A 13,857-nucleotide genomic window follows, 5' to 3' on the forward strand; every position below is an offset into this window, starting at 1 on the left:
TTACTATTATCTTCATGCATGAAGCAAAATTTATCCTAAGTCAGAAAACATACAACTATTTACTCTCAAGAGGCATTGAAATGAAGAGTATTTTCTTCTAGTGTGAAGAATTTCTTATTCCCAACCTATAAAGCAAATTGTATCATACAGATGCCGAAACACTGATTAGAATCAGAAGCACTGATTTATCTCACATTACATTTCTCCAATGACTGTAGCTTTCAAATCGTAGATCATATATTCTTTCTAGCTATTGGCAACATAAGCTATATATATATATATATATATAAATGGACCAAAAATAGAACTGGATCAACCTAGACAGATCTACCTGCATGAGCAAACACTGCTATATGAGCAAAAGTAGTATTTTTCCTTTTCAAAAAAATATATTTATTTATTTGGTTGTGTCAGGAATTAGTTGTAGCAAGTGGGATATTGTGTTATGTGTTATGTTCTGTTACATGGCATCTTCCACTGGGGACACAGACACTCTAGTTATAGTGCTTGGGCTCAGTTGCTCTGAAACATGTGAGATCCTAGCTCCCTGACCAGGGGTTGAACCCACATCCCTTGCATTGCAAGGCAGATTTTTAACCACGTGGACCACCAGTAAAGTCCCCAGGTAGTATTTTTCTTATGAAGTAATGAGAATGCAGTATAACTCGGAACTAGTGTTTCTGTTGAAAAGATTACACAAACTGATTTTTGGCCAAGTATTTTTCAAGCACTGTGTTGTTGCTACTGGCCCTTCTAGGCCATGGTGATTGGAGTAGTCAGTTATCACTTCTCACTGTGTTTTTCTCATTCTTAATGGAAATTATGCTGATAGTTTTACTACTGTATGTAGGGATTGTTGAATCAGACGAGAGAGAAATATGTGAAGGCAAATATTGATAGAAACCATTAAATTAAATCAATTATTGTGTTTTTTATACCTACAGATATAAAAACTCTTTGTTAGTTATGACTTCTACATATTAGTAAAGCACAACAAGCACATGAAGTCTGTTACTTCTTTCAGTTCAGTTCATTCAGTTCAGTCTCTCAGTCGTGTCTAACTCTTTGCCACCCTGTGAACCGCAGCATGTCAGGCCTCCCTGTCCATCAATAACTCCTGGAGTCCACCCAAACCCATGTCCATTGAGTCGGTGATGTCATCCAACCATCTCATCCTCTGTTGTCCCCTTCTCTTCCTGCCCTCAATCTTTCCCAGCATCAGGGTCTTTTCCAATGAGTCAGCTCTTCGCATCAAGTGGCCAAAGTATTGGAGCTTCAGCTTCAGCATCAGTCCTTCCAATGAATATTCAGGACTGATTTCCTTTAGGAGGGACTGGTTGGATCTCCTTGCAGTCCAAGGGACTCTCAAGAGTCTTCTCCAACACCACAGTTCAAAAGCATCAATTCTTCAGTGCTCAGTTTTCTTTATAGCCAAACTCTCACATCCACACATGACTACTGGAAAAACCATAGCCTTGACTAGACGGACCTTTGTTGACAAAGTAATGTCTCTGATTTTCAATATGCTGCCTAGGTTGGTCATAACTTTCCTTCCAAGGAGTAAGCATCTTTTAATTTCATGGCTGCAATCACCATCTGCAGTGATTTTGGAGCCCAGAAAAATTAAGTCAGCCACTGTTTCCACTGTTTCCCCATCTATTTGCCATGAAGTGATGGGACCAGATGCCATGATCTTAGTTTTCTGAATATTGAGCTTTAAGTCAACTTTTTCACTTTCATCAAGAGGCTCTTTAATTCTTCTTCACTTTCTGCCATAAAGGTGGTATCATCTGCATAGCTGAGGTTATTGATATTTCTCCTGGAAGTCTTGATTCCAGCTTGTGCTTCCTCCAGCCCAGCGTTTCTCATGAGGTACTCTGAATAATAAGTTAAATAAGCAGGGTGACAATATACAGCCTTAAAGTCCTCCTTTTCCTATTTGCAACCAGTCTGTTATTTCTTTGGGTATTATTATTTAGGACAAAACCAATCTTTGAAAAGAGAGTAGGTTTAAAGTCTGTGTGTAAAAAAATATTAGTAACTAAGAATAAATGACAGATATGGCAGGAATGGTGAAGGTGGTATGCTAATGATTATAGTTTGGGAAACGGTGAAGCTAGAGGGCAAGATTCTGGTTTGACTTTGTCAGAGAGATTCAGCCATTAGGTAGCCTTGACACCTGAGGCAGCTGACTTGACCTACATCTCTTTCTATAGTTTTCCATGAAGATTCAGGGAATTAAGATGAATGAAGCACTTAAAATAGTGCCCACCACCTAGCAGTTGTTCACAAAGTGTTGTTATTGTTCCGTCTTCAATTGTATAATAATTTATCCCAGCAGATTGTTTTTTAAATAAGAGTTGAACAAGACCATAACTGGACAGCCGGAGTCTCTAATAACCAGCTGATTACGTGACTTACATTATTCCCTGCAAGTATTGTTTTTATCATCTATGAGGCTAACGTATTATATTAGAGTTACTAATATAATAGTGAGCTCAGATTGCAGGCTGAGTTTAGATAAGCTAAATTTAGAGGATTTCTGTTTATTTTGGTAGGTCTGTCCCTCCTGTGAGCACTTTCCTCTCCCTACACCCCACCAATTTTGCACTATGCTTATAAAGCAAAAACCATATTTCCATCCTTTTACAAATTTTTTTTTCAAATTTCAACATTTAGATGACACCTAAAAGCTCTTTGAGATGAACAAAATTATCTGTTTCCTTATTTGCACTACTTTTTTCCTGGCTATCAAAAGAGCTTCTATGCACTTGCTTTGAGCAAACCCATTGCATTCATTCCTAAGGTGTAGCTTTCTATGTATGTGAACTTGCAAATCTCTTTACTAAAATGAAGTTCCAAGATCACTTTATGGGTTTCTTTGAAATAATAGTGACTTTAAAGTAAATAATTTTGACTTCAGTTTATCTATTAATATGTGTGGTCTGCACTGAAGGAAATCACTTGATTTCTGGGACTGATTCTTACCCATAAAATGAAGTTAGACTAGGTCAAAGATTTTAACCCAGGTTATATAGATGGAGTCTATACATTTGGACAGTGATTTTTTTTACTAACCTATACCTGAAATTTAGGATTTCCTTCATTTGTAGGCAACAATACACAGAGTAACATTTGTGATAGTTGTGTTTGTCACCAGTGGACTTAGTCACTTAGTCGTATCTGATTCTTTTCAATCCCATGGACTGTAGCCTGCCAGTCTCCTCTGTCCTTGGGATTTTTCATGCAAGTAAACTGGAGTAGGTTGCCAGTTCCTTCTCCAGGGGATCTTCCTGACCCAGGGATCGAACCCATGTCTCCTTATTGCAGGAAGATTCTTTACCTTCTGAGCCATTGGTGAAGCCTGTAACCAATGGAATCATCAATATTTTCATAACATTTAAATTCATGAAGAAACATCATAGTATCCTTTGATCTTATTTTTTCAGAATTATATAGATGATAGACCTGCAGCTAGACCTTGTTATTTAATGAATTAATGAAGAAGCACATATGTTACTGTATCATATCTTAAGGATTACTTGAAGATGTTGATAATTATATTTGATATAAATGAAATCCTTTGTATTTCATTTATTTGTGAATTTTATTTTAAGGAAATCATAGGTTTTACCAAACTAAAAGAGGGGACAATTCAAAACTGTGTGGGACCTTGCATTATAAGGATGTTTCTTAGAAGGTCTTTTACATTGACCACTCTTTGGTCATGAAGATTATCTAAAATGTGATGAATTTATCTAAAATTCGTGAATGCGATAAATTGAAAAATGCAAATAATTTCTTCTTTTCTGACAGAATGATATCTCATATTTCAGAATGATATGGCTTTCTCTTTTTATGAAAGCCTATGAGTCACTTTCAAAGGGTATTATCCAAGTTAGTTGTAAAGCCTTCTATAACTAAAGATTTATTAACTAAAAGTAATATGATTTGAATATGCTGAAGACCTGAATTCAGTATTTTCCTAAGCATTCTGGCTGACATGCAATTGACTGGTAATGTTATGTATGTGCCCCTGAACCATCTGGAATTTTACAGTTTCAAGGAACACATTTTTTTTCGCAGGGCCACAAAAGTCTTGTCTTGTGTTGGTCACAGTTTTAAATTGCTACTTTCCTAACTGTGTTTATGGAATTGCTCTGGGATGTAGCCTATGTAACATTTTTGTAATGCTGTGTTTTAACCATTTGTTATTTTACTCCTCTTCCATTCTTTTATTACTGGTGAGCTCTTTATCCACTAGAAATAAGAGCATTTGATTATTGGTAAACCTCAGTGTCTTTTGTCCACCTTAAAATGTTCTCAAAAATTTTGAGAGGATTACTTAATTACTTATATTTCTTTCTTTTAATTCAATCTTTTTTTCCACTCTGTTCTGTTCTATTTTTTTCTGTTCTATTTTGTTCTGTTCTAATCTAGTCATAAGTAGCAAGATTTAAATCAGAAGTTTAAGACAAGACTAGATGATAAATGTGAGAAACACAATTACTTGGGAAGCAGAAATTTCAAAGAAGATCCAAAAGTCAATTATAGGGTGCCTATAACCATCACCCAATTCAAATAATTGAAAAGGTCAGGTTGTTGATAGATAGAATAGGATTTGTGAGGAAGTGTTCTTTAATGCATTCTCTGCTATTGGGAAAGGTATAGAAATTCTTCCCTCTTCACCTCAAGTCAAAGGAAGATAGTTTCACCCTTGGAGAGCTTGAAGTAAAGGGGATATTGGGAATGGAATCTTATGTGAGAGATATAAGAGGTTAGAAGATGATAGATAAGCTGAAGGAGAGGAAGCTATGTAGATTTCAGCCTTTCCTCAACTAATTTATAGGAATAAAGGCCTAAAGAATGCTTCATGTGAACTGAATGTAGCGTATCTTTATTTGGAAGCATGATAGGGCCTCAGGCGACAGAATCTGGAGATGCACTAAGAAATTTCAAGGGGCTGTGGACATTGTAAAGGAACACGTGTCCATGCCAAGGTTGTGAGAAGTCTCCAAGCGTGGTCCTTGGCAAGAAGTCCCTGGAGAGCCCATGCATGTGCTCACCGAGTAGTCAGCTCTATACGCCTGCCAGGTCTAGTGAATCCAAAGCCATCCTGCAGTGGGAGTCTTAGTCTTCCCTCTCTTGCTCCAGCTCAGGGGTCCAGGGTAGCTAGCAGACAGAGGACAAGCAACTCTGCTTGCTGCTTGCTTAATAAATCCTGCCTGCTTGAGCTTAAAAGAATAAAGAGAGAAAGAAACAATCAAACGCTCCTCTCCCACCCCCCATCACCACAATTTCTAGGCTCTGCAACAAATCCAAGGTTGGGAAGAAGTTTTATCTGTTTTAAGGTTGATGTGTATTGTATGTGACCAGACCCAAGACACTGGCAATTTAATGTGATCACACAATGTTTTTATTATCTCAGAATGATTGGAAAAGTCCTGATACTACCTAAAAGATTGAACCTGGGACAGAAGATAAGTGTCCCCTGCTGAGTGTATTTTAAAGAGACTAAAGGACAAAATAATTTTGTTTTGTGATAATACTCCTGTATGTTCACTACGTTTATGAACTCAGTAAAAATCTATTGCAGTTGAGACAATGCAGTCTTACAATATATGTTGGAAAAAACAATCTCAAAATCAACTGGTGCAAAGTTTAATTGTTAACATATTTTCAATCAAATTTTAGATGGAAAGAACATTCTATCGTATATGACTATGACTATTTTTTGAAATATCAAAGTATTTTGAGTAATTGACTCAAAAACCAACTTACGCTAATTTTTAACTTTCTCACATAATTCTCTTTTATCCGTACATTTTGCTTTGTGTTTCTATTTTTTATACATTCTCTGCAGCCTCTCTAGAAATGGAACATTTTCCATGCTACTTTTTTCTCAAAGTTTATATAGAAGCTGAGTGATTCTAAGATTATAAATTCCATTAGTTTGTTTTGACAGATGATGTATCTTAAACATTACATTCTCTTATACTCATTTTTTAAAATTCATAGCAACTAAGCAATGTGTGATATAAGACAATGAACTTTAGAGGGTTTGTTTGAAAGAATATATTTCAATTAAAAATATTTGGGAAAAACATGCATAATTTTTATGTTTGATTTAATAGATGCTTGAACATGTCTCATCTGTTTCATTTCTGTATCTCCAGATTAAATTTCAACTTCACAAACTTGTATAACAACCAGGAGATGACTTGTATACTCTATAAATCCACAGGCTGAAAAGAAAGTATTTGGTATCTTTGAAGAAATGTGCCACAGATCCATTATAAAATCTAGTCTTCAGTGTTTTACTGATTGCTTCAGTTTCCTGACCTAATTAGGTTTTCCCCCCTCAGGTCTATTTTGTTTTTGTTTATTTGTTGTTTGTGTGCTTATTTTTCAGGTGAACCTGACCCGCATAAGAACTCAGATCTAGTAAATGCCGAAGAAAAACATGCTGAGACACATTCATAGGTTTGAAACACCTTAAAGACATCTTTCATTATAAGTATGGGAGGTAATTTTATTTTTTAGATGAAAAATTTATTTCTGAAGTGGATGGTTTGGAGAGTATCATTAGAAACAAAGTTATCTTATTTAAATGTCCTTTTGGATTCTTTTCTTTTAAATCTCTATTTTCTGAGGCAAACCCTTAACAGGTAAGCTTTAAATATTTACTGTTTAAGTTTACCTTTTCAAAGGATTCTTGACTTACTCATCAATAAAAATTATATTTACTGAGACCTTTTAGTCCTTTAAAAATAATAAGCTGTATCCTATGGGGAGGTTTAATTCTGTTTTCTTCTACTACTTCATAAAAGAAATATGAATTTTTGATACCAGTTTCCTTTTCTACTTCATGTAGGAAATATGAGTGTTTACATTGGGTGATAATAACAAAGCAAGTACATATTATAAAACAACATCAATATTTGCTAAAATCCATGGACATTGCAGCAAGGATTATCTTTTTAAAAATTCAGCTTCTAGGGCTCCCCTTTGGTCCACCAAATTACCAGCTCTGGGAGTGATGCCTTAGGAATCTGAATTTTTGATAATTCAATCTGTTGTAATTTCTATATACTGAAGTTGAGAACCACTCTCTTGGGCAGAGAAGGTGCAAGCAGCTAGAAGGGAGTTAGAAAGGAGGAATGTATTTTTATAGTGGAGATGTCTTAATGTCTGTTTAAAAAGTATAAAAAAATGAGTCTTGCTATTGGCTTGATGGTAGAGGCAAGACAAAATGCTGCAGGTACCATATCAAGTCTTTGAGATGTTATTAGTAGCACCTCAAATGTTGCTTTAAATTGATGAAGTTAAAATGTAGTTAGCCATAACCATTTTGTATATGCTGCATTTAGACGTACTTATGGCAAAGAAGGCATTTTTTTTTTTTAAGGAAACAAATTCACAAGAAATCATGAAGCTATACTAAAGCTATATATGCCTAAAAAGCTCTGAGTTCAGGTCCCATTGCAGTCGCAGAGGAATGAACAGAACTCCCAACCCCCCTTTTTTTATATAGTGAAAGTGCCTTAGCATGGTTGCAGCTGTCACCACGACAGTGAGCTGTTTTACAGATGTTTTCCACTGAGCATCACAATAAAGGGAACCTTGCACTATGAAAAATAAGAAAAAAAATATGGTTAGCTTTTAAGATGAATCATTCCCCAGTATTCTTGAGTCAGTTGTAAGATTCTTTAATTGCTACTAATAGTTTCACTAATAGCAACTATCAGTGTCAGGCACTGTGATGAAATCTTATATTTAGTCCTATCAACAGTTCCAGAGTTGGTGACTGTGATTAATAGTTTACATATGAATTGCGGATAGAAATCAAATCACAAAGTGGATAGAAATTTTAAAAACCAGCTCTATATTAAAAATTTTTAAGATATTGTCTTATATTGAAACTCCAATACTTTGGCCACCTGATGCGAAGAGCTGACTCATTTGAAAAGTCCCTGATGTTGGGAAAGGTTGAGGGCAGGAGGAGAAAGGGATGACAGAGGATGAGATGGTTGGATGGCATCACTGACTCAATGGACATGAGTTTGGGTAGGCTCTGGGAGTTGGTGATGGACAGGGAGGCCTGGCATGCTGCAGTTCATGGAGTCGCAAAGAGTCGGACACGACTGAGTGACTGAACTGAACTGAACTGAACTGAACTTGTATTAGTTAACAACAATTTCTCTCCATAACCTCCATCCAAACTTTAGACACACACACACATATACACACAAAAGAGACAGGAAGAGAAATTCCAACTGAAATAAAAAGAATATCTATCATTTTCTGATAAATCTCTTATTTTTGTGACGTCAGTAAAGTCCAACCTGAAATTGCCACACAATAATTGATGCCTATATATGACTAAAACATGATCTCCCTTTTCATTTGGATTTTATTTCAGGATAATGAAAACAGCACTAAAATATTCTAAATCCTCAATTTTCCACAAATATTTTTCTCCTCTTTCAACACACACTCAGAACAGGCCATTTTATGAACTCACATAAGAGATGAACATAAATTCTGAGCTAGGAATTCTAGCCACATAAATACACTCAAAGTTGCTATCAGAGATTTTGGCCAGTGCTTCTGCCATTGCTCTTTCTCCACAATTTGGCCTTCTTCAATCAAACCAGAGAAATTTTAAGGCAAAAGTTGGACATTTTCAAACTTTTATCACTTTCAACCCAGTTATTACATAGGCGACTATGCAATGTATGTACAGAACATGAGGCATTTTTAAATTTTACTTTCTTGCTTTGTTTCACACAGAGTGCTGTAACTACAAAACTTGCAAGCTGCTAAGTAAAATGAAAGCAAAAACAAAATTATAGAAAAATATTTTTGCAGCTCTGAGGCTATTTAGATTGTCCTTGTTGTTTTAAATACTTGGGAGCCAAGTGAGAAGAGGGGCTGCTCAGAAGCTGTAGTTGAAGTCCTAAGACAGCAATGAAGCATCAGAGCCCTGACTCTGTGACCTGATGAACTCTTCATTGTAACTCTCAAGCGGGGAAACCACAGCGAAACCTGTTCCTGAAAGCAGTGAACCAGTCTGCATCCACCACTGTTATTGCAAAGCACTAAGGCATCACCCACATGGGGGTCATCACAATGCAAGTCACACAAGACCTATGATCCAAGATGACAAGAACCTCCAGCCCTTGTTGGAGACAGACACTAGAACTGAGAATGGGATTTGCCTTCTGGGCTGTTAATCTCATCATGATGTAACAAAATATATTACAGGTCAAGGGATAAGTGACAAGAAGTGTGTGTGTGTGCGCGTGTGTATGTACTCAAAACTGTCTGTGAAAATGGAAGCCCACACTTCTGCACAGAGAACATTGTTTGATGTGAATTTATAATTTTACTACAAACTGCAGCCGTTGGAGACTGCTTCCTTGTCATGTTTTGCCTGAGCATGTGCAGAGCCTTGCCTTTGTTCCAAATTGAAGAACTACCTTTATTTGTTATTAGCTGCCAAGAAAGGTCAAGCCCAAGTAGGTGGTGTAATTTTCACTGTACAAACTCTTCAATGATTGTGAGACTAAATGAATTTGTCTTTGTGACAGGTAGAAATTAGATGGGAAAGATCAAGAGTAGTCATCAATTAAAGAAGAAAGTGAAGGTGGATATGTCCATCCTAATGAGTTTTCTGTCGCACCTGCTTCTTCCCTGGGTTCCACAATGCTAAGCAATATTTTAGAATGGATGCAATCAGAAGCTTTTAAGTCTAAGTAGTGGGATTTTATAACTCACAACTTAGATATCTTTTCATGTGTAAGCCATATTCTATATGCATATTAGGTATGCATTATTCTAATTTAAGATATATTTGTGCATAGACTGGGTATAAGATGCTTTTAAGTGTTCTGTGAATAAGGTCCTTAGCTCTTGTTTCACCTGAAGCATATGTAGAACACAGATAAATAATTGAATTGTATCATAGATATTATAATGCAATTGATATTTTAAATGTAAGCAGTAAAGATTGATCTATAATGATGTGTTGCAGGGAAAATTTATAGATATGTACATCATGGTGACTTTTTGTCCTTTAACAATGGATTTCTTATTTCTATTTATGGAGAAACTGCAATTACTGCTTTTAATGTCTTTTTTAAGGTAGCTATTTACAAACTAGAAAATATTCTGCATTTAAAATAGAATCTGACTGTCTGGGAAGTCTAATTACTATTGTTCCTATTTGAGCCAGTTGTTTTTCATTAAAGGTATAGAATCTCTCAACAGAGAAATAAATGGAAACACTGCTTCTGAACTGTCATAGGAAACATGTCCACTTTGTTCCTATTAATACTTTAAGATATGTAGACTTTATAACTAAAACAATATAAGAGTATAATGAAGTCATTATTTTCTGTATATGGGTTTTAACCTAATTTTCCAGGCTATGTAACTTATAAGGCACTGTGACAGAACTTCCAGGGGATCCGAGAAAACATGCTCCATCCCTTCAGAAGAGTTGTCATGCTGTTGATGCATTTATTCCTTTTAAACTAACCTCCCTGTCTCACTTCCTCTTTCCCTCCTTCTATTTCCTGTCTACTTCTCTCTTCTGTATCTTCCTTATTCCCTCCTTCCTCCCTTTAAGACAGCCACTGACTTGTCTTAATTAGCAGGAAATTAGAGGGAGGGTAGTGCTGCCCATCCCTTCTTGCCAACATGGTGTGGAATCCATCCTGAAGAGAAGGATGAATAAATTTGACTCCTGAGCCTTAAATGTTTTGCTTAGCATTGTACCTTCAGCTACCCAACATATATCTAACAATTTCTAGGCCTTTTTATTTAAGCAGTATCTCTTTTATTTAATTTTTAACATGACAAGCTACAATTCTTGTGTTTTTATTCTGCTGTAATTTTCCATATTTCCTATTATATATGATTGTTAAATAAATCCTACTGGAGGGAAAATATTGTGAACCATTTGGTGCCTGATATAATTTGATTTGGTAGGGCATTATAAAGTTGATGAAATCAGGGAAAACCAGAAGTACATCATCCTAAAAATTGATATGAATTCTATCAGAAAGTGATTTTTACTCAATGAAAGAAATGTTCATTGAACATGTATTATTGCACCTATTATTTGTGTGCTCCTGGCTAGATGCATGTGCATATAGGATTCTGGAAAGCTGAATCATTACTCTAGAAACTTCCTATTTTATAGAGAAGCAAATCTATACACATAAATAACTAAAATGCCACATATAAAGTAATCAGGTACAAATAAAATGCCCCCCTCTGGATATTAAAGGAGGTAAACACTGCCCTTATCTTCAGGGCTTCCAAAAATGGATGGCACATGAGTTGACATTTCAATAACAAATAATAAACAAAAGCTCATATTCATTGCCTATTTTCTATATACAAGCTCCAGGTAAGTACTTAACAAATGTTATCTCTAATCCTCAATCATCTGGTAAAGTGGGTATCAATATGAGTAAGGAAATCAGGTCTCAGAGAAAGAGCCTTGTCTAAGGCTGTGTGGGTCTCCAGACTGGAGCTGGTTCTAGAGCTCTCTGGTAGCAGAGGCCTCTTTTTCTTTCCACTGCATCTATATAGGCTGCGGCAGAATCACAGAGGGGAAGACAGTTCTGTGAAGAAGAATAATGTGAATAAGGTAACGCTAGAGAAAAAAAAAAAGTAAAGAGTGTCACGGTAAAGACCTAGAGAGTTTTAATTAACTCAATTAAGAGGAACTGGCTCAGTATGTGTCACCTCTTAGGCTGTGTTTTCATGATGCTAAAGCATTCTCTATGAAAAACATAAAAATTCATCTAATCATCAGATACATGGTTCTTAACTTTCTTCTTTAAATATGGTTCCACGATAAATTTTCACCTAATATCAAAAAGCTTTTGAAGGTCATATTTTAATTTTGAAAATAATTTACTTTTGTTTAACGTGAATATAAAACACATCTTTCCTTTGGAAGATACATAAAGCCTTGAGTCCTCTGTTTAATTGCTACCCTTAAATATCACAAAATTTATCCAGCATTTAGCACAAGCTTTAAACAATAATGAAAATATATACTTTAGAGTCAAAAAACAAACACCTAATGATATCCCACATTACATCCCTGTCCTTTCTTCAGAGATAATTCCAAATATTTAAGACAAATTCTACATATGGACCAACATGCATATTTAAAGCTCTTTGGGGAACTATTTGTCCTTTAGTAGCATTAATAAATTTTCTAGGTTATTTCCTTACCAGTTGTGATGGTTAGGGAGCTTCCTTTCCTATCAGACTGATAGGTTTTTATCTCTAATAATTAAAGAGTCAATTATTTAGTTCTTATTATAGTCTTACTGCTGCATTATATTATCTCTTACATTATCTCTTTTATTCCCTCTAACTGCTCTTTGAGGATGTGTTATCCCCATCTTTGGATGAGGAACCACGACAGAAGAAGGTAAATCATTTGCATAAGCTCACACAGCTGTTAAGTTGAGGACCCTGGATTTGAAGTCTGAGTGTGACCCCCTAAACCACTAGACAGACCGTCTCTGGCCAATGTGAGAGGATCAGTCCTGTCTTCTCCACTCACATTATCCATTACTCTCCTTTTCTGACCTTTACTCCATCCTACTCTTTATTCTCTCTAGGTATTTGTCCCTAAAAGCTACCACTCTGAGAGGGCAGAATTTCTACCAACCAACAGCAGGGGCAAGTATGCTTGGGTGACCAATGAAATCATGTATTACAGCAGAAAAGACACCTTTGAGTTCTCTGGATGGAGGAATTATTACCCATGCTTAATATGTGACCTTAAATTTTTCCTTTTCAGATAACCAGTGGTATTCAGTCCAGGCCTTTGCTACTGAAAGTGTGTCCCCTACTTGGGAACTTCTTAGAGATGAAGAATGTCAGGGCCAGTCCAAAACTTTTAAACTCTAATTGGCCTTTTAAGAAGATAACTGGTTGATTTCTATACATATCACTGTTCTATATGTTAATCAAATATTATGGAGATAATTCTAAATACCTACCAAGCACTTAGACATGCAGTTTTTCCACCACACTAGACAAGAGCTCCAGAGTTCACACTCTCAACACTGTTCTACTCCCTCAAAACTAAAGCAAACCAAACCCCTACAAACTCTTCTCTTTTTTTTCATTTATTTATATTAGTTGGAGGCTAATTACTTTACAATATTGTAGTGGTTTTTTGCCATATGTTGATATGAATCAACCATGGATTTACATGTGCTCCCCATCCTGAACCCCCCTCCCACCTTCCTCCCCATCCCATCCCTCTGGGTCATCCTAGTGTACCAGCCCTGAGCACTTGTCTCATGCATCAAACCTGGACTGGTGATCTGTTTCACAATGATAATATACATATTTCAGTGCTATTCTCTCAGATCATCCCACCCTTGCCTTCTCCCACAGAGTCCAAAAGTCTGGCCTATAAACTCTTAAACTGGACACAGTTACGATTTCTTCAGTTGTTGAGAAGCTTGCTATGACATAGCACTTGGGTTGATTGAAAGTTAAGTTATGTTGTCTCTATAAGCATTAATGACCCATTTCCTTTTTTCTATCTAGAGAGCATTGCATGGTTTAGATCTTTACCTTATCACATGTGTTCCACATTTGGCTTCTCTACTTTCAGCTCTTTTCACTTTTTCTTTTCTGCACTCTGTTATTATATTGATTTTTGTATCTTACATTTGTACATACGTGAAGTCACTCAGTTGTATCCAACTCTTTGCAACCCCATGGACTGTAGCCTACCAGGGTTCTCAGTCCATGGAATTTTCCAGCAAGAGTACTGGAGTGGGTTGCCATTTCCTTCTCCAGGGAATC

At 36.1% G+C, this 13,857-nt stretch overlaps 1 protein-coding gene across 7 annotated transcripts in view; it reads left to right on the forward strand.

Annotated features, from left to right (window-relative positions):
• Positions 1-10,306, forward strand: part of PDE1A (phosphodiesterase 1A) — a 378,552-nt gene extending 368,246 nt beyond the window's left edge. For 6 of the 7 annotated variants that reach the window (XM_020888672.2, XM_020888666.2, XM_020888670.2 and 3 more), the window contains 2 exons: positions 6,413-6,526; positions 8,794-10,306. In XM_020888672.2, coding sequence (XP_020744331.1) covers positions 6,413-6,483 — 71 coding nt within the window. In that variant the 3' untranslated portion in view covers positions 6,484-6,526; positions 8,794-10,306. The remainder of the gene's footprint in view (positions 1-6,412; positions 6,527-8,793) is intronic. The other variant, XM_020888668.2, reaches the window with a different exon arrangement.
• Positions 10,307-13,857: the final 3,551 nt, after the last annotated feature.

The sequence above is a fragment of the Odocoileus virginianus genome, chromosome 13 (assembly GCF_023699985.2).
Source record: "Odocoileus virginianus isolate 20LAN1187 ecotype Illinois chromosome 13, Ovbor_1.2, whole genome shotgun sequence".
NCBI lineage: Eukaryota > Metazoa > Chordata > Mammalia > Artiodactyla > Cervidae > Odocoileus > Odocoileus virginianus.